Source organism: Dermacentor variabilis, chromosome 3 (genome assembly GCF_050947875.1).
Source record: "Dermacentor variabilis isolate Ectoservices chromosome 3, ASM5094787v1, whole genome shotgun sequence".
NCBI classification, from domain to species: Eukaryota; Metazoa; Arthropoda; class Arachnida; order Ixodida; family Ixodidae; genus Dermacentor; species Dermacentor variabilis.
In genome coordinates, this window is record NC_134570.1 from 191,452,375 (window position 1) to 191,478,415 (window position 26,041).

General features: G+C 47.9%; 1 protein-coding gene across 1 annotated transcript in view; it reads left to right on the forward strand.

Moving 5' to 3' along the window:
• Nucleotides 1–20,949, forward strand: part of LOC142576578 (3-oxoacyl-[acyl-carrier-protein] reductase FabG-like) — a 48,646-nt gene extending 27,697 nt beyond the window's left edge. The window contains exons 7-9 of the mRNA XM_075686764.1: nt 6,285–6,321; nt 9,157–9,220; nt 20,622–20,949. Of these exons, the coding sequence (XP_075542879.1) occupies nt 6,285–6,321; nt 9,157–9,220; nt 20,622–20,780 (260 nt within the window). The 3' untranslated portion in view covers nt 20,781–20,949. The remainder of the gene's footprint in view (nt 1–6,284; nt 6,322–9,156; nt 9,221–20,621) is intronic.
• Nucleotides 20,950–26,041: the final 5,092 nt, after the last annotated feature.

The window sequence follows — 26,041 nt, forward strand, 5'->3', positions numbered from 1 at the left end:
ACAGCAACGGCAGCTGACGGACATTGGCACATGGTGACCGACCGGTATCCTGATCAAGTTGGAGGCGACGTGAGATTGACCACGTCTTGCAACTGACTGGGTACGGCGGAGAAGGACTGGTGATGGGGTGCTGCTTCAGTGGGTAAGCGTTTGGTTTTGGCTGTAAGATTTACCAGGCTTCAATTTCTCTGTGTTTTTGAATTTGATTCGCTGGGGATCTTTTACTTGTATTTTGATTTGCGTGGGTATCGCAGCAAGTATTGTGTGACAGCAGAGCCAAAGCTTAAAGTAGCAACCATGGTCCTAATGTGTTTGACGAGAGCTGACCTGTTGTGGTTGTGTGAGGAGATCGAGGTAGACGTAGAGGAGGACTTCACGGAAACAGAAATTCGTAAGACAATTCTCAAAAGTGAGAATGATTTCAAATTCATAGAAAAAATGGGTAAACGAATTCTAAGTAAGAAACGGGAACAGGAAGCAATTAGGCGAGAACAGGATGAATTCAGGCAAAAACAGAAAGAAGCTAGGCAGAAACTAAAAAGTATTTTGCAGGAAGAAGGCCTAACAGAAGTTACGAGGCAGTACATTGATGCACTGATCATAGAGATTGAAGGTTTTGAGCAGTTAATCAAGCAAAGTCAACAGCGGCTTGAAAAATCTGTAGGCTGGACGCAGCGAAAGTGGCAGGATTTCGACCGCAGATTTCAGTCGAAAGCCGAGAGAAGGAGTAGCACCTGCGAGATTAGCAGCACATTCATAAGTGAACTAGAAGTGCTAGCAGCTAACAATGCCTTAGTGGCAGCAGAGGCCGTTAAAGGCCAGAGTGAGAGCGACGAGGTGCTGTGCCAACAGATGACTGTAGAGACAGCTAGGCCAGCTGCGAACAAATTGGCACAGTTACCACGCATGTGCGTCGCTTGCAATGTTAGCGAGGTTGCTAGCTAAGTAAAGAGTACTGCTGACCCGATAGACACGAGCACCCATGTCGAGTCAGATCTCCGTGCCGAAGAGAAGTGCCAGCTGGACGATGCAGTTGAGAGTCGTTCTCGGGATGGCGAGCTCCGTAGCTCATGAGAGAACAACTGCATTGTTCAGGGATCGGTGCAGCTCTCCGCCAGTCTAGGTAGCCAAGAGAGGAATGATTTAGTTAAGGATCATTCAGACTGTACGGGTAAGCGACCGATCCGGGCCGACGAGATGTGTAACGGCCAGCACGAGGCGCGAGATGACAGCATGAAAAAGAGTTCGAGGAGAAAGCACCACAGAAAGAAGCGCCGAAAGGATCGGAATGCAGTGGCTAATGTAGCGAAGCCAAAGACGGCGACAGGCGCGAAAAGGCAGGGCGCGGAGAAAAGAAAGGTGCGGTCGTCACGGACGATGTTGACGCATCACACGTTCGAGCCACCGGTCAAAGGGAGACCGAGAAGCATGTTCTGCATGGACGCGGACAAAGGGCACGGGGCAGTTAAACTCCTGGTCATTCCGTCGTTCTTTTCGAAGCTCAGCATGCAGTACGAAGAAGCGCAAGGTGGCAAGATGAGACCAGGTGGGGAGTAGCGACGTGGTCAATCGAGGTCGTGATGAAAGCGGGGCGCCAGGATGCATATTGGCAGGGGACTGTAACGTCTTGGGGGAGCTGATAGTGAGTCAGCCCTTTTGTTGTTCCCCGGTAGCCAGAGTAGCTTTCGGACCGCGACCACCTCGGGTACGGCTCAAAGTATGAGTCAGACGTAAGCATTTGGAACGGGAGGCCAGGAGAGCTTCCGTGGAAGTAAAGCATTATGCTTTTTTTGAGCACTTGGATAATTTTCGCAATTTGAGACTAGGATTTCTTTCACTATGTAAGGTATGAGCTTTGTTTGTGTTTTCGTTTGAGAAGCTCAGAGATTGGAAAGATGCATTTTAGGTAAAAGTTTAGTTTCGCGAGGTGTTAGTTAATGAGTAAATAGGCTTTCTTTTTTTTGTGTGTAAGTAAACTGAGTGTCAAGGTTATTGTTGAGAGGCCTATCGTAACGCGCGTGTGTGTTACTTAACCTTCTTTTTTTAAGTGTTTTTTTATTTTCTAAGGTTAAGCGCATAGATCAGTAAGTGTGTGAGTTGCGTTGAGTTCGTAGTTCCATTAACGGATGTCCTGTGTGAACGGAGGGAAGCAGAAGATTTATGACTGGGTTGCTCGTGTGTGTCGAGGGCAGCCGTATTCTGACTTCTCTAGTACGCGTGCGTAGAGCTAGTTGGTAAAAGACACATTTGTTCAAAGGTTCCTCTGTGTTGCGTAAATTACGCAAGTTTGGTTGTTTGTTTAAGGAACGTGTCCTGTGTGGATTAAAGGAACAAATGTGTGTGCATCGCAAGTACGCGTTTTGAATAGAGACCACGAAGCTAGCGCGATTGTGATTACGTACCTGTGGAGTTGGCCAGACTGTTCAGTGGCAACAGTACGTGAGGTAAGTACGCCACTGTGATAGAATAAGAACAGGCTGTACGTGAAGTTAGGCTGCTTACGTTATGTTCAGGTATAGGTGGTTAAGAGCCTTCAATTTGATTCTGCGTAAACCTTTACTCTTGTGCAGAACGACAGTCAGATCTGCTTAAACTCGGGGGGAACGTGAACGCTCGCTTTGGCGGCACAAAATTTTGGGGAAAAATTTGGGGTTCCTAGTTGAGTGACTTGCATTGAAATTTTGGTAGGAAGCCTGGCAGGTTAACAGCTGATTCCGGGCGTTTGAACGCTGAGCGGTATTGTGTTGCCGGGTCGACTCTTCTGTGCCAGTTGTTGTGAGATGGTTGAAGGCATTCCAAGTATGCAGGGGTTGCAGAGAGCAAAGCCAACGTCTTGCTCGCCAGCCATTCTCTTCCTGCCCAGCGGTTGCCAGCACTGGACAGTCAAGATTTTCCGGGCCATGGAGGCGCTGTTAAGAACGACCAGCTGCAGTGCAAGTTTGCCAGCCAGTTACGCCAGCGGTGGTAACCTCACCTTGGAATGCCGCCGCCAACCTCTAGGCTCGTCGCCGTTGCGAGTGAAGGAGTTCGACAAAGCAGGCTTTGTGCCTAAATCGCCAACCTCTGGCCTCGTCGCCGTTGCGAGTGAAGGAGTTCTACGAAGCCCCTCTGACGTCGGCTCCGGACCTTTACACCTGTGTGTGTGTGCGGCACGTGTATGACAGCCCTCATCCTCCAAAAGGGCGAGTCATCTTGAATGACATCGAACTATGACGTCGAGCAGAGAGCTCATAAGCAGCGATTGTCGGCTGCTAGTGAGTGCTCGTTGTGTGCTCATCTTAGTGAGCTGCGTGCTCGTTGTCATGCTCGAAATGTACTCGTAAGCTGTTTGCTGTATGTTAGTCTTGCGGGCTCCATATGGGACTCACGCTAGACTGTCCATATATGTCTGGTCTAAGATGTAAATAATGTAAATAAATCCTGTTCAGAGTTCCTCTCTACGACCTTCAACTCCTTCAAATGGTGGCAGCGCCGAGATCGTCCGACGACTCCTACATCTGGTTGACAGCGGTGGGATCGTCCGACAACTCTAATAGCGTAGCTGCCAGTGACATAGAAACACATGGCAGGCATGCTGCGGAAACTGTGGCATTTGTCTTCACTACTATCCTAATACGGCATGTTTCTGCTACAGGTGGGCGAATATGTTAGCTGTGTTATAAGCGTCGGCATATGAATAGGGTACACTTCTAACGTATCAATGTAAACGTGGCCACTTTCATTGCTGCTCGCGCTTTGTTGCGTGCCCACGAGTGCAGACGAGAAGGATCGAAGGGCACCTTTTTTGTTGTTGTTTTTGATCAAAACTATTATGAAGCCTACAAGTAATAAAGCCAAGGCAAGTTTAGTTGTAGATTTTTTTTTTTTTCGTGGGAGTTTGGAAAGTGATTAAAGGAATGAAATGGGGCATCTGCTTAAGAATGTTGGGTGCGCACAGACCGCTTGGTACGTCTTCAAGAGTCATTCATGTAGGATTCAACAGATGGTAAGCACTATCATCATTAGCTAGACTTGGCACACGACATATCGCTGCGACAAGTTTGGGGTGCAGTTATTACCCAGGAAAGAAAAAATATCTAATCTCGACGACAATATTTGCAGTCATTATGCGAGTGCGATCATTATGCGAGTAAGTGCGGTAACCAGCAGTGAATGCATTTATTCCCAATCTTGCCTTATCCTGTGGAATTTCTTTTTTAAGTGTTCGAAAGAGGCATGCAGATACAAACCAGTTATTGTTAAAGAAATGGCAGATCCACAACCGCATTCCACGAACCTTCGCACTACCTTTTACAGACAGAAAATTTAGAGCTGCTTATCATACACGCATACCTTCCCATCATCACCTCTACAAGATGGGATTCTGCACAAATCTGGTTGTGTCCTCACTTGCACTGGTGTGTGCATGTGCGCTTATTGCCCCTCATGAGATTTTGTATCTGCTACTGTAAATTTACAGTAGCAAGAACTGCATGATTCTTTGTATCACTTGTTCATCAGATGCCCTAAGTCATCCCTCTTAAATCTTGTACTTAAATAAAAAAAACTGTAGGATCCCGTCTAACATACCTGCTAAAAAATTTGAACTAATGTCCGACCATCAGCCACAGCCAATTTTTTGTAAAGTGCATTTCCTCAGAGCATAGGGCTTCCTCACTCGTGCCATTTCAATACATCTAAAAATCAAATCAAATTTAACTGTCACATTTATTAAGTTTGATTGCGACTATGTCTACCCTCTCATTAATGCTGTAGAATTCGTCAAGGTTTCCCGCTATGGTCCTTATGGATTAAGAATCCTACTCCGTATTGCTTCTCATCTGGCAAACCTCTATAGCAGAGGAAATGGCTGTTATTCAGCAACGTATAAGCCTCACCAGTTCTTCTGACCTCACTAAGGCCTATATTAGCAATGCTGGGGTGCAGACAAAAAACCTCTACAAAGGCTTGACTACGGGGCCGTGCTTTTTGCAATGATAGTGCAAAACAAGTGGTCTGGCTGATCCAGATGCGAGTATGAACAGAGCAGTCGGGCGGGTCCACATGACACTAGCTTCCCGCGCTATGCATATTTTGATACTTAAAAGTGTGAGACTTAATGTTAGATCAATTTACCGTATTTACTTGCATAATGATCACACTTTTTTGACAAAACAATTGAAGCAAATTCAGGTATGCAATCATTATGCAAGTTAAATTTCCCGAAAAAAAAAATTTTTTTTTCAACCCGCATTTGCTGCGAGATGACAACAGGACAACAAATAGGTGGCTGCCGCTGTATGTAGTGCAGGACACCAAAACAAAAATGGCGGCTGGCGGAGCTAGCCGAACGCGCCGAGCGTGATTTTTTTTCTTCTTGTGAGTACATTACGTGCATAGAAACAGTTTCTTCTGTATCAGTAATGAATAATGTCGTTAATATCGGCAAGTTTACAGCAATAATGTAGCCATGTCTACATTGAGGGGACAGAAACAGATGGGCGTGCTTAGCTGCCAATGACAGAAACACGTGGCGGGCACGCTGCGGAAACTGCGGCATTTGTCTTCACTACTATCCTAATACGGCACGTTTCCGCTAAGGGTGGGCGAATATCTTAGCTATGTTACAAGCATCGGTGTATGAATACGGTACACTTCTAACATAGTGTAAACGTGGCTGCTATCGTTGCCACTCCCAGTTTGTTGCGTGCCCACGAATGCAGACAAGAAGAAACGAAAGGCGCCTTTTTTGTTGTCATTAAGCACAACCATTATAAAGCCTGCACATAATAAAGGAAAGTTTGGTCTTTGCATGGAAGTGCAGAAAGTGATGAAAGGAATGAAAGGGTGCATCTGCTTAAGAATGTTTGGTGCGTGCAGACAGTTTGGTTTCTTTTGAAGAGTTGTTTGCGTAGCATTAGACAGATCATAAGTGCGATCATTATTAGCTAGACTTGGCACACGACGTATCGCTGCGGCAAGTTTTGGGTGCGATCATTACACGGGAAATTTAAAAATAGATCGAATTTTGACGACAAAATTCAGGGGTCAGATCATTATGCGAGTAAATACGGTACATGATGCATTCCAATACTTCTCTTTCATAAGTGATGCACTACTTTTTGTCCAAAATGTGAGCAGTAAGAGAAGTTTCTGTAGTCTTTTCGGTGTTGCCTGCTATGTATGAAACAGAGTACAGTAGCTGTTATCATATACGCTGAGTGTTGCAGCACATTTTCTAAACTCTCTATTCAGATATTAAAGCATGTGGTTTTAATGTCCATATGACTTGTTTTCTGTTTCAGAGCTGGCTGCTGATGGTGTCCGGGTGAACGCTGTGAAGTATGGATACAGTTACTTCTATAAGTGGGGACGTGGGTTCTAAAATGTTTTAATTATTGGTTCAGTCTAAATGAGAAATCAGATCGGTATTTCAGTGATTTCAAATCTGCTTCAAGGCTGCAGTAGTTAAAAAATTATTAGTCATGGCCCCAATGCCAAAGACTTATTCCATAAAGTGATGTGAGATTTTGATTAATTGGAAAGCATTCTATAGGTAAAAAAGCAGATCAATATTTACTGCAAATACTTTTTCTTAATTTTTACTCATTCACAAGACGAGGCGCTTACAACTGAAACATTTTATTGAAAGGAAACAAATAGGTACACAAAAACAGTAAGATGGCTGCGCATGCGTGTTCAGGATCACGGGTTAAGTCATTTCAGAGGCAATGTTAAAAGTTAAAGAAAGTATAACTATCAAGAAACTTGAATTCCTTGTTTTCAAAGACATTCAGATTATCTTCAAAAGCACTGACCAGATAACCCGTGAAATGGCAGAAACCTTCTACACAAAGAAGAAAGGAGATAACTGCATCAGCCACTCCTCAGTCTTGCTACATAAGGAATTCAAGTTTCTTGGTAGTTAGACTTCTAACGCTGCCTCTGAAATGATTTAACCCGTGATCCTTGACACGCATGCGCAGCCGTCTTACTCCACCTTTGTGTACACCTTGGTTTCCTTTCAATAAAAGTTTTCAGTTGTAAGTGCCTCGTCCTGTTCACTCACTTTGTTCTCGTCCTTGTGCGCTTTTACAGTTACAATATGCAAGTAAACCAAGAAGCCCAGTTATCTATTCTGTCATGTTATAGTAACATTGAACAAAGTAGCAAAACTGTGAATTGCAAAACTAACTTTTTATTGGGTGAACTTGTGCCCACAAAAGCAAGTGATACTCAAAGCACAATGATAACACGGCTGTCAACAGTATGCGCACGGGACGCGCATCGGGTTCCACATGAACTGTGAGCCACAGACACTATCCCACATTGTTCGCGTATCTAAAGGCTGCGAATGCACTGTCTGCACTAATGGTGACATTGTAGATTTACCTACTCTCAAAATGACGTCTAGACAGCAAGAACCCACGGCTGCATGGATAGTTGTGCAAACAAGTGCTGGCTCATTGTTTACAGTCTGTATGGTTTGCTAAATCAAATGGCATGTGCACTATGCTTCCGTCGTCACATAGTCTATGGCTCTATGATGCAGGGCTTTACTTAGTTATTACTAAACTGCCGATGCAATATGGGACTGCACGACACGTTGTCTTCTATGATCCAGCACAATCCGAACACCGGCACGCACGCTAGCTCATTTGATCCTTGGGATCAGTGTGTCCTCATTCTCACTGTATGATCTGGTAACGGTTGCACTTTGCTTTTCATACACAATTCCGGTTTCAAACTTATTAAAACAAGCATTGAATAACCACTGCTTACGATCACGGTGGGATCAACAAAAAAATGACAAATAAACTTCGAAACAGGCCTCGTAGACGAGCACTCTGATGGCAGTGCTGTGCATTGTTGCACTAGAAACCGCCATTTGGAAAACTCCTCTCAGCGTGCTGGCGCGTTGAGCCAGTAGCATGGCCATTTGTGTTGCTTCACAAATGGCCATGCTACTGAATGAGGCGAAGAATGCTTCACATGGCCATGTGAAGCATTCTTCGCTTCATTCTTGGCAGGTTGCGTTAAATAGGTAGGTTCCTGTGTTGCCTCACTTTAAGAAAAATAAAATAATGTGTGACCGATGTGGGAATCCAATCTCTGCCGTCGAGCACAGCAGCCGGGTGCTCTAACCATTAGGCCACAATTGCACGCATAATTCTCTCGTCTTAAATCCAGCCAGCTCTTTGAAACACTCGGTGCGTGGACTTCTGTGTCACTTTGTCGTCGTCTTTCTTTATGACAGCTCATGCTTTGCCCAGAACTTTTGTATTAGCAGCTTATGCTACGCAGAGACTGTGCAGCATTGTACAGAATTCGATTGCCCAAATGAATCAAGTTTTAATGTTTATTTTCTGAAGTACAAATGCTATTGTCGTTTTAACATACACCACATAAAATAGCCATATGTACATACGAATGTGCAACATGTAGTCAGTGAGGACGTCGCGATGCATGTTTACCTCGCTTGTCGTCCACTAGATATGTAGAACTCAACAATCGCCATGTCTTAGGCTTGTGCCAAACAGCCGGTGTAGATACAATGCCATTGCCGTCATACAGTAGTTCACAACGTGGTTGTCGTGATGCTATCGCAGCACACACGTACGTTTGCAACCCATACAGATAGCCACTCAAATAACAGAAACACGTTCTTCCATTTGGTATCATTTTGCGGAATGCCAAACAATGCTGGATAGCCAGGTACTTGCAAAAGGCTTCGCATAACATAGATTCCCACAGTGTGTGGTATCTGCACAATTCTTTTTTGCACTCTTTCTATGCAGCCATCTTAGGCGGGAAAAGTGGAAATGAAAAGGTGCAACTTTGAGCTTTCAAACATTGTCAAGGTGGTGGCACCTAGGGATGGGAAAGATGACATGGATCCTTGGAATCTAGTGTTTCTTCATGATTTTGGGCTCCTTTCTTGCCATCCGTGCTCACAAAAAAAACTTTACGGATGCTTAGAGTGCATTTTCAGATCAATCGTTTTGATACAGCGTAGGTTAGGTATTGCCGTTACGAAGACAAATGGTTTCCGAAAATTTTCATTTTTTTCAAGATTTCCACGTGTTTAAGACCCACATCCCTCCTTCTATAACAGGCTTATGCTGTCCACTCATTTGTGTTACAGGTAGGCCATGACTAATGCCTTTTCTCTTGCAGCCCAGGTGTCATTGTCACAGAGGTGCACAAGCGAGGTGGCATGAGTGACGCCCAGTACTCACAGGTGAGTGGTCAGTGGTGACAAACACAGGCAGATCTAGATATGTAGGTAGGCCTCAAGCATATATAGTGACAAAATTGGTTACAGGCATAGCTCACTGTTTTGGATCACATTCACAACATTTACATTCTATTTTGCTGTGCACGCAAGCTTTTTCTTAGGGGTTGCCTTCAAGATGGTTTTGTAGAACTCTCTCTTGGTGCATGCACACTTGAACATGTTTTCTTAGACGAGTTCAACAACACAAAATGCGTCATCTGTAACACAAGATCATCACACTTTGCATCTGAGAATGAATTTGGGTGCCTGTTGTAGTAACCACTTTTTAATCAATTAACAGCCATAAATATGGGCTGCCTTGCTGCTACAGATGTTGCAAGTACGTAAAACACTGCGATTGTGAGCCTGTTTCATGTCCACTGCAAAGTCAAGGTCTCTTTCTATGATGTCCAGTTATTCCTGTCCTATACTTCCTAATCTCATCACACCAACTAATTATCTTCCATTTTTAACTGCATTTGGCTCCACTTGGCTCCCTTATTGTTACTTCAATAGATTGCCATTTCTCTGCTCTATGCATTACATGACCTCTACTGCAGTATCAACTGTAGGTGCTGACTATGGAGGGGAGGGGGGCTCGAGCCCCTCGCCCTCTCAAATTTTTCCAGGAGCCTGTGCCCCCGCCCGGAGGTTAGCAGTGGGGTCAGGGAGTGTCATGTCTTCTTTTGTGCGGTTTTGGACAAATGAACTGAAGAACTACAGTTGCCTGAAAGTTGAAAGAACAGCACAGCCTTAAATTGCCTTATCTACATAGATTTGTCTCGCAACAACTGGAAAGGCTGACAACACCAAGAGCTTTAGATCTAGTTCACCATCAGAGATTCTGACTGGCAATGGCAGCTCTTCGAACGTCTACCATTCTAAGTCTCTGTGTGGGATCAAGTAAACGGCCACTTGATAAGTGCAGGTGTTTCTTTCATGCACATTCTCTTCTAAGACTCTGAACCCTTCACGAACACCCAAATCAGGTGCACGTTAAAGAACCCCAGGTGGTCGAAATTTCCGGAGTCCTCCACTACGGTGTGCCTCATAATCAGAAAGTGGTTTTGGCACGTAAAACCCCAAATATTATTATTATTAACACCCAAATCGGCTCTTGACTCGCAACATCAACTGCGAATTGCCTTTAAAGATAAGCTCAGCAGTGACTGCATGTCATCCTTGGAAATATAAATGAAATGTTTATAACAAAATGAATGGGACTCTGAGTTCCATAATAAACTTCACAGCATTAAACCCATCTTCAGCGAATGGAGGAGTGTGAGACACTGGGAACAGTTCTACAAGGTGGTGTTCTGCCGTTCGGGAATCGGACACACACACTTACCCACAGCCACCTATTTAGGGGGACCCACCAGTCTGTGAAGAGTGCTCGGACAGCTTATCGATACACTTGGGCGAGTTTTTCTCACAGTCTCTACCGGAAGCAGTCATTTCTTCTTGCCTGGGTCACATTCACGACAGTGGCATGGCAGCCTGTTAAGCAGCAGTTCCGGCACTTATTCTTCTTCTACGTCGGATTCTGAGAATTTTCTCTAATTCGCCTGCAAGTGTGTCCCAGAGCACTGCCTAAGCTATCCTCTCCTGCCGACCTTGAGAATGGAATGTGCGTGCATACAGACTGTTCAAATAGGCTCGAGCTCTTTGAAGCAGACAAGGGGGAGAGAGAAGCAACTTAGCGCATGCTGCGGCACCTGCTTCGTTTCTCACACCGCTGCCCGTTGCTAGAATTTTCGGGCCATGTTATATAAGAGCATGCTCGGCATGCTGCATTTTGTTAGTATTTGGTTTTTCAGACCAGGCTTCAAGCAGCGAAGTAGACGACCCCAGCCTATGGGAAGTTTTGAAGTGTGCACATTGAGCTTGTACGTTAGGTGTTGTAAGCTTTGGTGACTGATTAACAAATGCTTATTCAGTATTTGTAGCTGAGTGCAAAGCTTTTGTTACTTCTGTATGTGTTACTGTACTGTTTTCAAAGTGTTATATAAATCAAGTTCTGTGTGTCACCATGTATGTCAATCAAGTGTGTCATCCGTCCATTGTCTGCAATTCTGTCTACGGCAGGTCCCATGCCAAATTAGTGTGCACCTCAAGCTAGGTACTGAAGTGAAGAAAGAAACGTGAACTTGACCTATTTGTTCTTTGTGCATAAAGACTGCAACACTGTTAGCACGAACAGACGATTGGCGCACTTATGTTTCTACAGCGAAGCTGTTTACCTCTAGTCCTCATATTAATGAGCCGCATATGTCCTCTCATAGGGGTGTGGTATCTGGGCTGGCTAACATCCACATAGTGAACAAATACACCTTGCAGCAAAGCCAACTTTATTGGGAATGCTGATCAGGAAGCGGATGTATCTCTTGTTTTATCAAAGCTATTCCCCCCCAAAATATGACAGTTGGCCCCTCAGACGACTATCATTATGCAGAGTTTCACTTACTTTTCATAATTAGGTATTTCACAGTGAAGTTGTGAAGTTCCAGTCTGGTGTCAATACATGGGCTTCTATGGGAAGGAAATGGACAGCCCCATGTTTGTCTGCTAGGATAAAACTGTAGTCCTTCCAAGTTTCATTAAGCTAATTAACTATGAAGTATGCTCAGTCGCAAATTACAAGCAAATGTGTTTTGCTTCGTGCACTCCTTTGGACCGCACTCTTGTCAATTGTGTTTTGTTTCGTGCACTCGTTTGGCTTTGCTGTTCAACCACGTTCACACCATAGATTGGGGGTGAATTCAGGGGCATGACAGCTTCGTTGGCGTTCCACTTGCACAGAGTGGATTGGCCCCCAATTTTATGTCTTAAACCCAGAACATGCTTTTGGCACTCCATTCTTTGGTGGTCTTACCTTCCTGGTATTGCATTTCAGGAAACTGCAAAAAACAATGGAAAGATATCTCAACAAGAACAGACCTCCTAAAGAAGGTGATGAAAGGACATGCAATCCACCTGGCACGGGACCTTCAGTGTTAGCTTCTGAACATAAGGGGGTTTGCCTTAGCAGCACAGGCTTGACATCTGCCACTGTAACCACTGCCTCCACATGCGTATGAATTGTTAGTTAGGATGCAGCACGTAGCATTGAAGCACAACAGGGCCGACATTACCAACCAGCTTGGAAGCATGCATACAAATTTTGCAATACCTGTCACGCTGCTTGTGAGGTGAACATTTTTCTTCCAAATACCTGCAGGGATAAGGACTTTCATTTGAAGTTCATACAGAATGGGTTTCCTAACTGGAAGAAAACTCTTACAAGATTTAAATTGCGAAGACTCGAACCTGCACCATGTGGCCATGATCGGAACCACATCAACGAAAAGGGGGGGTGAATGTAGCAACTGCTTGCTTAATTCGGAAGCAAAAAGAAATGGAACAGCAAGGAAAGCTCTGATAGCGACATTATCTTCATTGCAGTACTTAGCATGCCAGGGATTGGCAGTACGTGGTCATGAGGATGCAGAAAGTAATCTAAGACAGCTTCTGGAACTTCGTGCCAATGACACTGCAGAACTGCAATCGTGGCTTTCTCGAACCAAGCACAGGTAGCTCTTGCTCGTCATTTTAAACGGAATGTTAGAAATCTTGGTTCATGATGTTCTTCGGTCACTCACAAACGAGGTTTGTGAAGCAGGGCACCATGCCGTGATCATGGATGAGACAGTGTACATATCTGCCAAAGACTAACTGTTGATCTGCTTTCGTATTATGCAAAAGAACTTCGAAACACGCAAGCTGTTGCGTGCATTTGGTAAGACTGCAGACACCAGAGCAGCCAGTCTTTATGCCTTTCTAAAGGGCATCCTCTGCCGTTTTAGTCTTGCCATTGACAAGTCCCGTGGGCAATGCTATGATGGCATTGCAAATGTGAGAGGACAGCATAATAGGCTGCAATCCCACATACAACAGGAGCCGCAAGCACTGTACGTACACTGTGTAGTGCTCATGCTTAACCTGGTGCTGCAGGACATGAGAAAGTGGAAATGTGTTGGGCACGATATCAGAAATGATATCAAAAAACCATTTCTTGGGCGTGATATCAGAAATGATAACCTTTGTTGCATGCTCTCCAAAGTGCCTATATATGTTCCAGGCATTTCAGAAAAATCGGAGCATAAACTTGTGGAAGTTTTGTCCCAAGGGGTGGATGCTAAGGGCCACTGCTCTGAAGTCAATTGTTCTGAACTACATATAGCCACCTGACCTCGTTTCTTCATGGCCTAGCATTAGAAAAATGGAACGATGCAGGAGCCAAAGCCAGTAGATTTTTTAAATCTGTCAAAATTCAACACACTTCATCCTCAAGCTCCTGACACTTATTTTCTCACAATTAGAAACAGTAAGTACTGCATTGCAGAAAACGGCACTTCGATTTGATCAAGCAGAAAAGATGATCAAGGCCATCAGGGAGAGTTAGCAGACTTAGGAAGGCAGGATTTTGCCGATTTTGGAACAAGACACTCGCAGAGGTGTGTGAATTGGAACTGAATGTTAAAGGGAATGTTAAATCTCCTGTGCCAACGCAAAGGATGCATGACGGTATGACGATAGATCTGTACCTCGCATATTTTCTTCGGATGAAAAAAGGAGGGTGCCAATCGGGCCCCTGCTCACCCCCCAGAAGATGGAAAACTCTGCACCAATGATACGAACCACACTAGTTTGCTGTCTAATTCATAATGCCATCTTCATGAAGTGCTCCCAACTCTTGATGGGCCCTCTACAACCTCAAGCTAAAAAGTGGCTTTCACTTATGATGAGCTATGACAAGTTCACCTCGTGGGAAACCCGTGTGGTGAGGGTGCGTTGACAAGTTGCATTAGCTCTGCCATCCTCCGAATGACTGCACTCTATGTTCGGGGGCCGCCAGCTCGTTCTAAAGGGTGAAGGCTCATCGACATCGCATCATCGTATGCGTTCGTTGCACGCAGTTGCGAGCACTTCTATGCTTTGCACTGGTATATGCATGTTGCTTTTGCACGGTTTCTTGCGGTGTGAATTGTTTTGTGAACCCGTTTGCCCATGTGTTCCTCACCATGACAATAGAAACAAGTGCAAACAAGGCCAAACTAACCAAACAAGCGCGAGCAGACTAGTACGAAAAGAGCAGTCGGGCGGATCTGCTTAAGACCAGTTTGCCGCGCACACATCACTCAAGGGGCCGCTCCCATTGATCTCGGCCTATCATGGCTCCCGCTCTGCATTCGCTTTTTTAACTTTCGCTGTGTTTATTTGCGGATGGATGGACGGACGGACGGACAAACAGGTGGGTAGGTGGATGGACGGATGGGTGGGTGGATGGATGGATCCCCTTTGGAACAGGGTGCCAGATTGCGCCACCAAGCTCTTCCTATTATACTGCGTAATGTCCTATCTAGGTTAAAAAAAGAAAAAGGAAAAAAAAATACACTAACTCCCACTACCAAGTTTTCTCACCCTCATTGTGAACTTTGCTTTTGTATGTCTTCGTTTTTTGTTGTGTCCCTGCTTTGCTTCCACCAATCTTCCAATTGCCTCTTACTAACCTCTATTGCGGACATGTTTACTTTTCCCCAGCTCTTGCTGAACCAAAGGGCTTCAAGGAGAGGCCAGTGGTGCCTAAATCAACCGCTGGGCAGATGTCTTCACATTCTAATAAAACATGCTCCATCGTTTCCTTAGCTTTAGCGCAGCAAGCACATGCTTCTTCTTCCTTCTTATATCTCGCTTTATAGGTGCGTGTTCTAAGGCATACCGATCTCGCTTCAAAAAGTAATGAGCTTCCCTTTGAGTTATCATAAATTGTTTCTTCCCTGATTTTATTTCCTTTTCAGTAGTTACTCATGGCAGATTTCTTTTTCATTGCCACCACCCATGAGATTATTTCAGACTCTCTGAGTTTCCGCTTGACATTCTTTGTTGCTGTGTTGCTTACCCTACAGGCTGCATACTTGCTGGTAAGTTTCCTAGTTCTTTTCCTCCACTGTGAATCACTGTTTTTCCTGTACAGATACCTCAACACTTTCCCAGCCCATTTGCTTTCTTCCATATTCCTCAGTCATCCTTCCTAATTAATTTTACTGCGAGCTTCCCTCACCTGAAAACTTGTTCAGCCCAAATCACCCTGTACAGCCTTATTTGTAGTCTTCCCGTGAGTGCCCAATGCGAGGCGTTTCACTGACCTTTGGCTCCCATCGTGTCCTGCTTGTACCCCTGATTTCAAGCAAACAACCGCATTTCTAAAAGTAAGTCCTGGAACCATTACTCGTTTCCACATGCCCTGGAGCACCTCTTACCTATTGTATCCCCCTTGCGCTCTGTGCTTCATTATGGCTGCATTTCTCTTCCCCTTTACTGTTATTGTTTTTTCTGTGTTTCCATATATCTAGTGTCTTCATTTATCCATATACCCAGGTATTTATATTCTGTTACCCGAGGTGTTTCCTGGCCCTGTATTGCCACTGTCTGTTCACCGTTTTCATTGAATACCATAACACCTGATTTTCTAACACTAAGTTTCGAACCTAAATTGTTGCCTTCCTGTCCACAGATATTAGCCAAATGTTGCAAATCACTTTGCTTGTTAGCTAGCAACACAATGTCGTCCGCATAAAATAAACCTGGGAGTTGCTGCTCTACTACTGTACCCACCTGTTTGTATGAGAGATGAGAGCCAATAATACTTCTTTCCAGCGCCCTCTCCATCCTCGCTATGTACATCATAAACAGCATGGGGATAAAGGGCACCCTGCCTGAGTCCCTAGTTGATATCAACTTTCTCATTGCTCCTGATCCCATTCAGTGCAAATGCTATTTTCTAGGTAAATATTTCTCAAAAGCTGTATACACTCATCTCCTAAGCCTTCTCCTTCCATAATATCCCACAAAATGTTGCTGTCTACGGTGTCATATGCTCCTGTAATGTCTAAAAAAGCCACATATAATGGTCTGCTTTCTACTCTTGATATTTCAATGCACTGAGTAAGAACAATTAAGTTATCATCCAAATGCATACCTATTCTGAAGCCATTGTGAAGTTCTCCCAAAATGCCATTAATCTCTGCCCTTGCTTGCAGCTTTAATTTGATTGCCTGCATTGCTAGCCTGTATGTTACCGATGTAATAGTCAACGGTCTATATGAGTGAATTCTTTCTCCCCCATTACCTTTATAAATTAAATTCATTCTACTTTGTCACCAACTGGCTGCTAATCGTCTACCTCTTAAAGTTTTTTCCATTGCTTTCACCAGAGCTTCCTTACTTTTTGGTCCTAGTCCATTAATTAGCCTAACAGGAAACTCGTCTAGTCTTGTGGCTGTGCGCTTAGGAATTTTCTCTTCGGCTTTCATCCAGTTGAAATTTGTCAGCACCAGCTCCTTTTCCATCTGGTTCTCCTTCATGCTCTTTCTTTCTTCAAATACAACCTCATCATTGCCTTGGAAAGATTTGGCTGTTATTTTCGGATGTAATTTAATGCCACTTCCCCTTCCAATTTGTTTCCATCTTCGTCTAGGATATGTTCCTGTATTGTTGACTTCCTGCCTAATAATGTTATGTGGTTCCAAAATATTGTAAGTGCCGCCTTTTTCTCACGTATTTCTGACAACCCAACGTTTACTTTCACCTTTTATCTTTGCTTGCACCAGTATTTGAACCATAGACTTTTTCTCTATATATATTTCCCATTTACCGGCTTCTTCATCCTGTAGCAACAGTGCCTTCTTTCCCTGCTTGTGCTCTTGGGATGCTTTCTGTCGTTCAGCAATTGCTTCTCGTATCTCCCAGTTCCACCAGCTTTTCGCTTTCTTTTTTCCTTTCCAGTGAACATGTTGTTTCTCTTTCTGTATTTCTGTCATTATTACACTTAGAAGCTAACTATATTCCCACTCATTACTTGGCCATTTGCCAAGTTCTTTCACTCTAGCAACTACATTTATTTTTTCAGCACTCAAATTTGGTCTGTCCATTTTGCACTCCTTGCTCTCTTTCCCATCTACATATCCCATTTTCAGAATGATGTATTTATGGTCACTTCCTATGCTGCTATACCTTTCCTTGTCAATGACCATTTCTCTCAACTTATCATAATTTCTTTCTGGCATCAGACAGTAATCAATGGTCGATTGCCAGTTTCCCACTTCCCACGTGATCTGCCCTTCACACTTAGGCCCTGTATTCACGATAACGAGGTTATGTTGCTCACAAAGATCTAGCGTTGACTTCCCGTTGTCGGTATAGCCATCTAAATCCTGTAAGTGGGCATTCATGTTGCCTAATACGATAATTTCGGCATCATTCCCGAAACCCTTAATATCGGCATTTATGCATTCCACTAACCCTTTATTTTTCTCTGTGCAATTAATTCCAGTCCAGAAATACGTAACGACCAGCCATGTTTTTTTTCCCTCTCATTGCACCTGATAACCAAAGATGCTCTTGACATTTTTAATTTACACTTCTCCATATGGCTCCTTGATGGATAAGCATTCTGACTCCCTGTCCCTTTCTTTCTTAGTTCTGCGTCACCCTTCCCAAACATAATCCTCAATCACTGCAGCTCTTCCGAGTCTAAGGTGTGTTTCTGCAACTGCATACACCCCTATTTCGCTATTTAACTGCTCCTCAATCTCTGCCCACTTTTCCTTTCTTCTGCCGCCCTGCATGTTTATGTAGCCTATTGCATGGCGAGCTCTCATTCTTGCTTTCCTCCTTTTTCTGTTATTGACGGCGATGCTATTCTGAGGTTCCCTTAGGGGTCCTTCTTCATTACTACCTTCTCTGGCCTCCTGAGCGCCCGTGGGCCCCTAAAAAAGCAACAGCGCGACCAGCAAGTCGCCAGCCCACTTCTCGTGCAAGCCTGAAATTGAAGTGCATCCCATCTCGTTCAAAACCACCACACCTTCTCACCTCACTGTCTACTTCGACAACCTCGAAACCTCTCTCTCAACTAATTTTCCATATCGCGTCATTAGCAGCCACTACGGCTCTTTCTGCGCGACTGTCACATACAGGCACCTCCACCACCATGCACACCATGCTCTACACCTGAGGGAATTGTTCGTACAAGTCGTCCACCCCCCTTTGCCAAGTGCTGGGCTAGTCTTGTCCCTTTTGCATTTAGGACGTCATTTAGCCCACCTGCTACTATGACAAGGTTGCGCACATGGGCACTTTCCGCAAGCTTTGCTTTTGCTCGCTCCATGACAGAACCCAGTGTCTGCCCTGGAAATGTCCTTACTGCCACTCTTTTATCGTCTTTCAACCTGTCCACAATTGCTTGTAAGCACCTAGCCAGATTTGAGTCGCCGGTGATAATCACCATTTCACTCTCTCCTGCCTCTCCCTGCTTCTCTTTGTCCTTTTCCGCATGATTCGGACTCGACAATAGGCACTGACTCCCGCGCTCATGCTTGTGCGTGGCGGCCTCAAGGTAGTTTCCACTTCTTCTAGCTAACCCCTCACTACGTTGCACACATTCCACGTGGTTTGATGACACTCCCTCCTGTCACATCGGGGGACTGCGTTTCATTGTCACGACCATTCTCGTTTGCAATAGGCAGGTTGCGAATGTAGTTCCCGCGCCTACTAGGGCGCCCCTCGCGGCGGCGAGCGCGCACCCAGTAGGATATGACCGGCCCGCTTGCGTTTGGAAAGCCTGTCTGTGCACTGTTTTGCGCGTAGCTATTGCCTTTTGCTGTACGGGCTGCAACAGCCCGTACAGCAACTCACCAGGAACGAAGTTTTACAGGTTTCCGAGCCGACTGTATAAAGTAGAATGGCGTCAACACTGGATCGCGTTTGTCCGACGGCAGAAGCAAGCTGTTTTTTGTTCCGGCGTTATGCCAAGTGCGTTAATGCTGAATTCGTTCCTTTTACAGCAATGATGGCAGCAACGTGACACCTGCACTGCGTACCAGGATATGTCGCAAACAAAGTAGTTTGTTTCCAAACTGCACCGCAGTAAAGCTGTAGAACTCTTTCCCAATCCTCTTTCATTCAAACAACGTCGGGGCTTGCTGAGAGCTACGAGAAGGGGTTGCAGCTGGCTCAGCTGGCATACACCCTTCTGCACCCAGCATATCAACTAAGGGGCAGATGAGATCACTAAAATATTTGACGACATGGTTTATTGGAACCTCCTTTGCACGCACTGAAAAATCGCAACATAAAAAGTCTCGAACTTTAATAACTTGGGCGAAAATATTTTCCCAGCGTAGTCTAACGCAACTTGTAAGCTCCTCACTTTTTTGTGTTTGGGGAGAGCAACGTTACCATACCTCGGGTAGGTCTTACGAAGCGTTCATACGCCCATCGTTCTTAGATGAGATGTTTTCGATTCGCATTTGCCATCCTGTATGTACAGGGCAACTACCGCGGCGTGCTTGCACTTCCCTGCGATGCCAGCACGGCAATCGCAGCTCCCCGTTAGTATTTGTCTGCTCTCGCCGATCTGCAAGAATCAATGTCACCTCTAATTTCATGCGTCCACACCGTAGATAACGAAGAAACTTACGCTGAGCTTCACGCATCTCGCTGGTGCGCTGATTTTCGTTTGCGGAATACACCTAGCAGTCACTTCCGATCAGTGTGAGTTCAGCAGTTCCCTCATGTCCCGCCCCGCTTCAAATAGACGGTTCCCTTTCTCTAAATTCTTTCTACGGAAAAAGCTGTCAAGATCTTGTAATTCCCGAAACCCGGCTAAAATTAATATCGGCACGCTGTTTCGCGCCATTACTACCGTTTCACAGGGCGCCAAACACGCAGCGCGAGCTGCTCACGCCGTGAGTAATCCTACCGCCTTCGAGCAACTATTCGTCAGATGGCGCTAGGGGTCCGAAAGACAGGGCGCCGCCTAGCACTTGCAACGTGCCCATGGCGGCCCTGTGACCCCACACGATATGCGCCATCTTACGGAAATTGCCTGCAGCGCACGCAAAACCGGTATACTGGAACAGGCGCCGTTCACAAACCTCTCGTAATATTCTTAGACCGTGATTGAGGTGAAGCAACATCGAAAGCACCGCTATTCGAGCTTTTCACTGCAGCCACCTAACTGCATACTGCAATTTTTAAAACTCACGGGAACCAGACTTTCGCTGCATTCAGCCAGCCAAGCCCACACAAAAACAATCTTTATGGGAAGCTGGCACCATAAAGTAAAGCATTCACACCCAAATCTTAAAACAACTGCCACTCATCTGTGGCACTCTGTAAATGAATAAAGAGTTACTGTTTGTGCAGTCTTCTTATGACCATGCAACTACTTAACACTCAGTGAACACAAGAAAGCTAACCTCCAGTGTTGACACGGTGCTCTTTTCTGGATCAGCCTGCCAACCGTGCCTTGATGTTGCAATTGCAGTTCCTGGAACACTGCAAGACGACCCACGCCATGGGTCGTGTGGGCACCGCCGACGAGGTAGCACGTTCCATTGCCTTCTTGGCCTCGGATGACTCCTCATTCATTACAGGCCAGACGCTGGCCATCGATGGAGGACGCAGCATCATGTGTCCACGATAGGTCTCCCCTCGGTACTGCCACCAGCGTAGCCTCCAGTGCTCCCTTGGATAAACTTGAGAGCACTAAGGTGCGATATACAACGGGGGCTTCGGGCATTTGTTATCCCGGTGTGACCTTGCTTGTTGTACGGTTTTCGAATAAATGCCTATATCTTGGAATAAGACAGCAACTCTTCTTGCTTGATTATGAAAAATTGCTGTCATTACAGCACCTCACCATGAAACTGTGCCTTGCTGCCAGCATTTGTCACTTCTTAGTTCTTAAACTTCACAGACACATATTTGAAACTAGAGTAACAGGGTAGTCCGCTCACCACTGATTTTCTTGTTCATGCGGATGTGCACCATAATAGATCTGGTGAAGCCCCTGAGCACGGAGAAAGAAACATTTAGGAGTGGAACTCCACTATTTGCGGCAACCAGAAAAGGTTACAAGCCCGCGGAGCAACTATCATGCTGCCGGTACCTTGTGACCGAGAAACAAATTACCGCTCTTACAGTTGCCGAATAAACGGTCACGTCTGTTGCTTGTGTTCGGCCGTGCGCCTGGCACAAGCTATTAGCCATTGTTAGCGGCGAGAATTTGGAGTGGCACTCTCTTGCGAGTGATGTGGCGGCCAGGACTCCGCTCGCTCGGCTGCCGCGCACTCATTCCCTTCGTGTATGCTTGGAGAAGTACTTAATGAAGGATATGTCGGCTTCTTTGTGCTGCCATGCCTGAACCACAGTTCCATCTTCCAAAGGGCGTGAGTGGAGAAAACCTGCGGCTTGGATAGCACACGTTATGTAGCATTCAAGGGATCCACTGGTTTTGCTATGTATATATGCGCAGTGTCTGTCCATAATTTTTGCGTAAGAAATGTCTGCAAATTGAACACGCGAAGTTGTGTATGATGCTTCGCTAAATACTTAACATTCCCTTAGTACTTAGCTATGAGAGATATTTCACTTTATATGGAAGAAAAACCGTGGTATTTGGTGTCAACGTGTTATTAGTGTTAGGAAGACACTGCCCAGTGAAGCTGTCATCATGATTCTTATTACTCTGGTGAGTTGTTCTAGTCAAATATGGCCACTTTATTAATGCGTAAAAGAAAGAGAGGCGCGCATTTTGTATGAAAAACTTTGCTGCTATTTTCACCACTATCCGAAACAGGCACCATAATACGCATTGCTCATGGCTGCTAACACGATGGCGCGACATGTAGAGTATTTACATAGTTAATTCACAAACACCATAGTAGCAATCGCCTGAAAGAAAAGTTTCGTGGTTAAGGGGGGACGCGGGTTTTAAATCGCGAAAAATGGCAAAAAAACCGATATTTTGAAAATCACATTTTCAGTTTCTATGACCCCTTTTCTATCTGATACCCAAGTATCATCACTGTAAACCACTTAGAAGTGCTCTAAAAAATTCGTTTTATCAGCCAAGGTGGCGAAAAATCTCGCGGAAATCAAGAAAGAACAGCGTTTTTCACGCCACGGTATCTCCGGAACGGCGCGACCGAGCGCCGCCATCTTGGTCTCGTTGGAAAGCGCATTTCTCAGTCTTCAAATTTGCCGCTTCAGCGATCTCCTCCATACAGAAACAAGCGCACAAAAAGCAAATGATTGAAGGTCGTGCCGGAGTCTGCGATTGGCCGCGCCTGCCACGTGACTCCAGCGCGGTTCGCCATTGGTCTAGCGCGGTTCGCCATTGGTCTAGCGCGGTTCGCCATTGGTCCGGCGCTCGCGTCGTCTGCTCGGCTCTTTGCACCTCGCGAGTTTGATGTCTCCACTCGCCGTAATCTCGACGTGTCAAAACGGGCGCTACGCGGACATCGCAGTAGCGTGGCCGATCCCTGCACTTGTGGACGTTTCAGACTCGCGGCTAAGCATTCCGAGCATCGGCGACGCGGACTTCGCAACCAACATTCACGCGCGGAATCCGCGGACATGCGGCTAAGCCTTTCAGCATTCGGTGTTTCGAATTCGTGACAAATACGTATCGCGCACGCAATCCTCGGAAACGCGGCTAAACATTTCGCGCATAGGGAGTCTCCGACTCGGCGATCATGCACATCGCGCGCGGACTTCTCGGAGCGTCACCTAATCATTTTGTGCATCGGCGCCTCCGACTGCCCGAATAAGCGCATCGAGTGTCGACTCCTCAAGCCCGCGACTACGCATTTCGCGCGTCGGCACCCCGGACTGCCCGAATAAGCGCATCGAGGGCTCAAGCCCGCGACTAGGCATTTCGCGCGTCGGCACCTCGGACTGCCCGAATAAGCGCGTCGAGGGTCGACTCCTCGAGCCCGCGACTAGGCATTTCGCGCGTCGGCACCCCGGACTGCCCGAATAAGCGCGTCGAGGGTCGACTCCTCGAGCCCGCGACTAGGCATTTCGCGCGTCGGCACCCCGGACTGCCCGAATAAGCGCGTCGAGGGTCGACTCCTCGAGCCCGCGACTAGGCATTTCGCGCGTCGGCACCTCGGACTGCCCGAATAAGCGCGTCGAGGGTCGACTCCTCAAGCCCGCGACTAGGCATTTCGCGCGTCGGCACCCCGGACTGCCCGAATAAGCGCATCGAGGGTCGACTCCTCGAGCCCGCGACTACGCATTTCGCGCGTCGGCACCCCGGACTGCCCGAATAAGCGCATCGAGGGTCGACTCCTCGAGCCCGCGACTACGCATTTCGCGCGTCGGCACCCCGGACTGCCCGAATAAGCGCATCGAGGGTCGACTCCTCGAGCCCGCGACTAGGCATTTCGCGCGTCGGCACCCCGGACTGCCCGAATAAGCGCATCGAGTGTCGACTCCTCAAGCCCGCGACTACGCATTTCGCGCGTCGGCACCCCGGACTGCCCGAATAAGCGCATCGAGGGTCGACTCCTCGAGCCCGCGACTAGGCATTTCGCGCGTCGGCACCCCGGACTGCCCGAATAAGCGCATCGAGTGTCGACTCCTCAAGCCCGCGACTACGCATTTCGCGCGTCGGCACCCCGGACTGCCCGAATAAGCGCATCGAGTGTCGACTCCTCGAGCCCGCGACTAGGCATTTCGCGCGTCGGCACCCCGGACTGCCCGAATAAGCGCATCGAGGGTCGACTCCTCGAGCCCGCGACTAGGCATTTCGCGCGTCGGCACCCCGGACTGCCCGAATAAGCGCGTCGAGGGTCGACTCCTCGAGCCCGCGACTAGGCATTTCGCGCGTCGGCACCTCGGACTGCCCGAATAAGCGCGTCGAGGGTCGACTCCTCAAGCCCGCGACTAGGCATTTCGCGCGTCGGCACCCCGGACTGCCCGAATAAGCGCATCGAGGGTCGACTCCTCGAGCCCGCGACTACGCATTTCGCGCGTCGGCACCCCGGACTGCCCGAATAAGCGCATCGAGGGTCGACTCCTCGAGCCCGCGACTAGGCATTTCGCGCGTCGGCACCCCGGACTGCCCGAATAAGCGCATCGAGTGTCGACTCCTCAAGCCCGCGACTACGCATTTCGCGCGTCGGCACCCCGGACTGCCCGAATAAGCGCATCGAGGGTCGACTCCTCGAGCCCGCGACTAGGCATTTCGCGCGTCGGCACCCCGGACTGCCCGAATAAGCGCATCGAGTGTCGACTCCTCAAGCCCGCGACTACGCATTTCGCGCGTCGGCACCCCGGACTGCCCGAATAAGCGCATCGAGTGTCGACTCCTCGAGCCCGCGACTACGCATTTCGCGCGTCGGCACCCCGGACTGCCCGAATAAGCGCATCGAGGGTCGACTCCTCGAGCCCGCGACTAGGCATTTCGCGCGTCGGCACCCCGGACTGCCCGAATAAGCGCATCGAGTGTCGACTCCTCAAGCCCGCGACTACGCATTTCGCGCGTCGGCACCCCGGACTGCCCGAATAAGCGCATCGAGGGCTCAAGCCCGCGACTAGGCATTTCGCGCGTCGGCACCCCGGACTGCCCGAATAAGCGCATCGAGTGTCGACTCCTCAAGCCCGCGACTACGCATTTCGCGCGTCGGCACCCCGGACTGCCCGAATAAGCGCATCGAGGGTCGACTCCTCGAGCCCGCGACTAGGCATTTCGCGCGTCGGCACCCCGGACTGCCCGAATAAGCGCATCGAGTGTCGACTCCTCAAGCCCGCGACTACGCATTTCGCGCGTCGGCACCCCGGACTGCCCGAATAAGCGCATCGAGGGTCGACTCCTCGAGCCCGCGACTACGCATTTCGCGCGTCGGCACCCCGGACTGCCCGAATAAGCGCATCGAGGGTCGACTCCTCGAGCCCGCGACTAGGCATTCGCGCGTCGGCACCCCGGACTGCCCGAATAAGCGCATCGAGTGTCGACTCCTCAAGCCCGCGACTACGCATTTCGCGCGTCGGCACCCCGGACTGCCCGAATAAGCGCATCGAGGGTCGACTCCTCGAGCCCGCGACTAGGCATTTCGCGCGTCGGCACCCCGGACTGCCCGAATAAGCGCATCGAGTGTCGACTCCTCAAGCCCGCGACTACGCATTTCGCGCGTCGGCACCCCGGACTGCCCGAATAAGCGCATCGAGGGCTCAAGCCCGCGACTAGGCATTTCGCGCGTCGGCACCTCGGACTGCCCGAATAAGCGCGTCGAGGGTCGACTCCTCGAGCCCGCGACTAGGCATTTCGCGCGTCGGCACCCCGGACTGCCCGAATAAGCGCGTCGAGGGTCGACTCCTCGAGCCCGCGACTAGGCATTTCGCGCGTCGGCACCCCGGACTGCCCGAATAAGCGCGTCGAGGGTCGACTCCTCAAGCCCGCGACTAGGCATTTCGCGCGTCGGCACCCCGGACTGCCCGAATAAGCGCATCGAGTGTCGACTCCTCAAGCCCGCGACTACGCATTTCGCGCGTCGGCACCCCGGACTGCCCGAATAAGCGCATCGAGTGTCGACTCCTCGAGCCCGCGACTACGCATTTCGCGCGTCGGCACCCCGGACTGCCCGAATAAGCGCATCGAGGGTCGACTCCTCGAGCCCGCGACTAGGCATTTCGCGCGTCGGCACCCCGGACTGCCCGAATAAGCGCATCGAGTGTCGACTCCTCAAGCCCGCGACTACGCATTTCGCGCGTCGGCACCCCGGACTGCCCGAATAAGCGCATCGAGTGTCGACTCCTCAAGCCCGCGACTACGCATTTCGCGCGTCGGCACCCCGGACTGCCCGAATAAGCGCATCGAGGGTCGACTCCTCGAGCCCGCGACTAGGCATTTCGCGCGTCGGCACCCCGGACTGCCCGAATAAGCGCATCGAGGGTCGA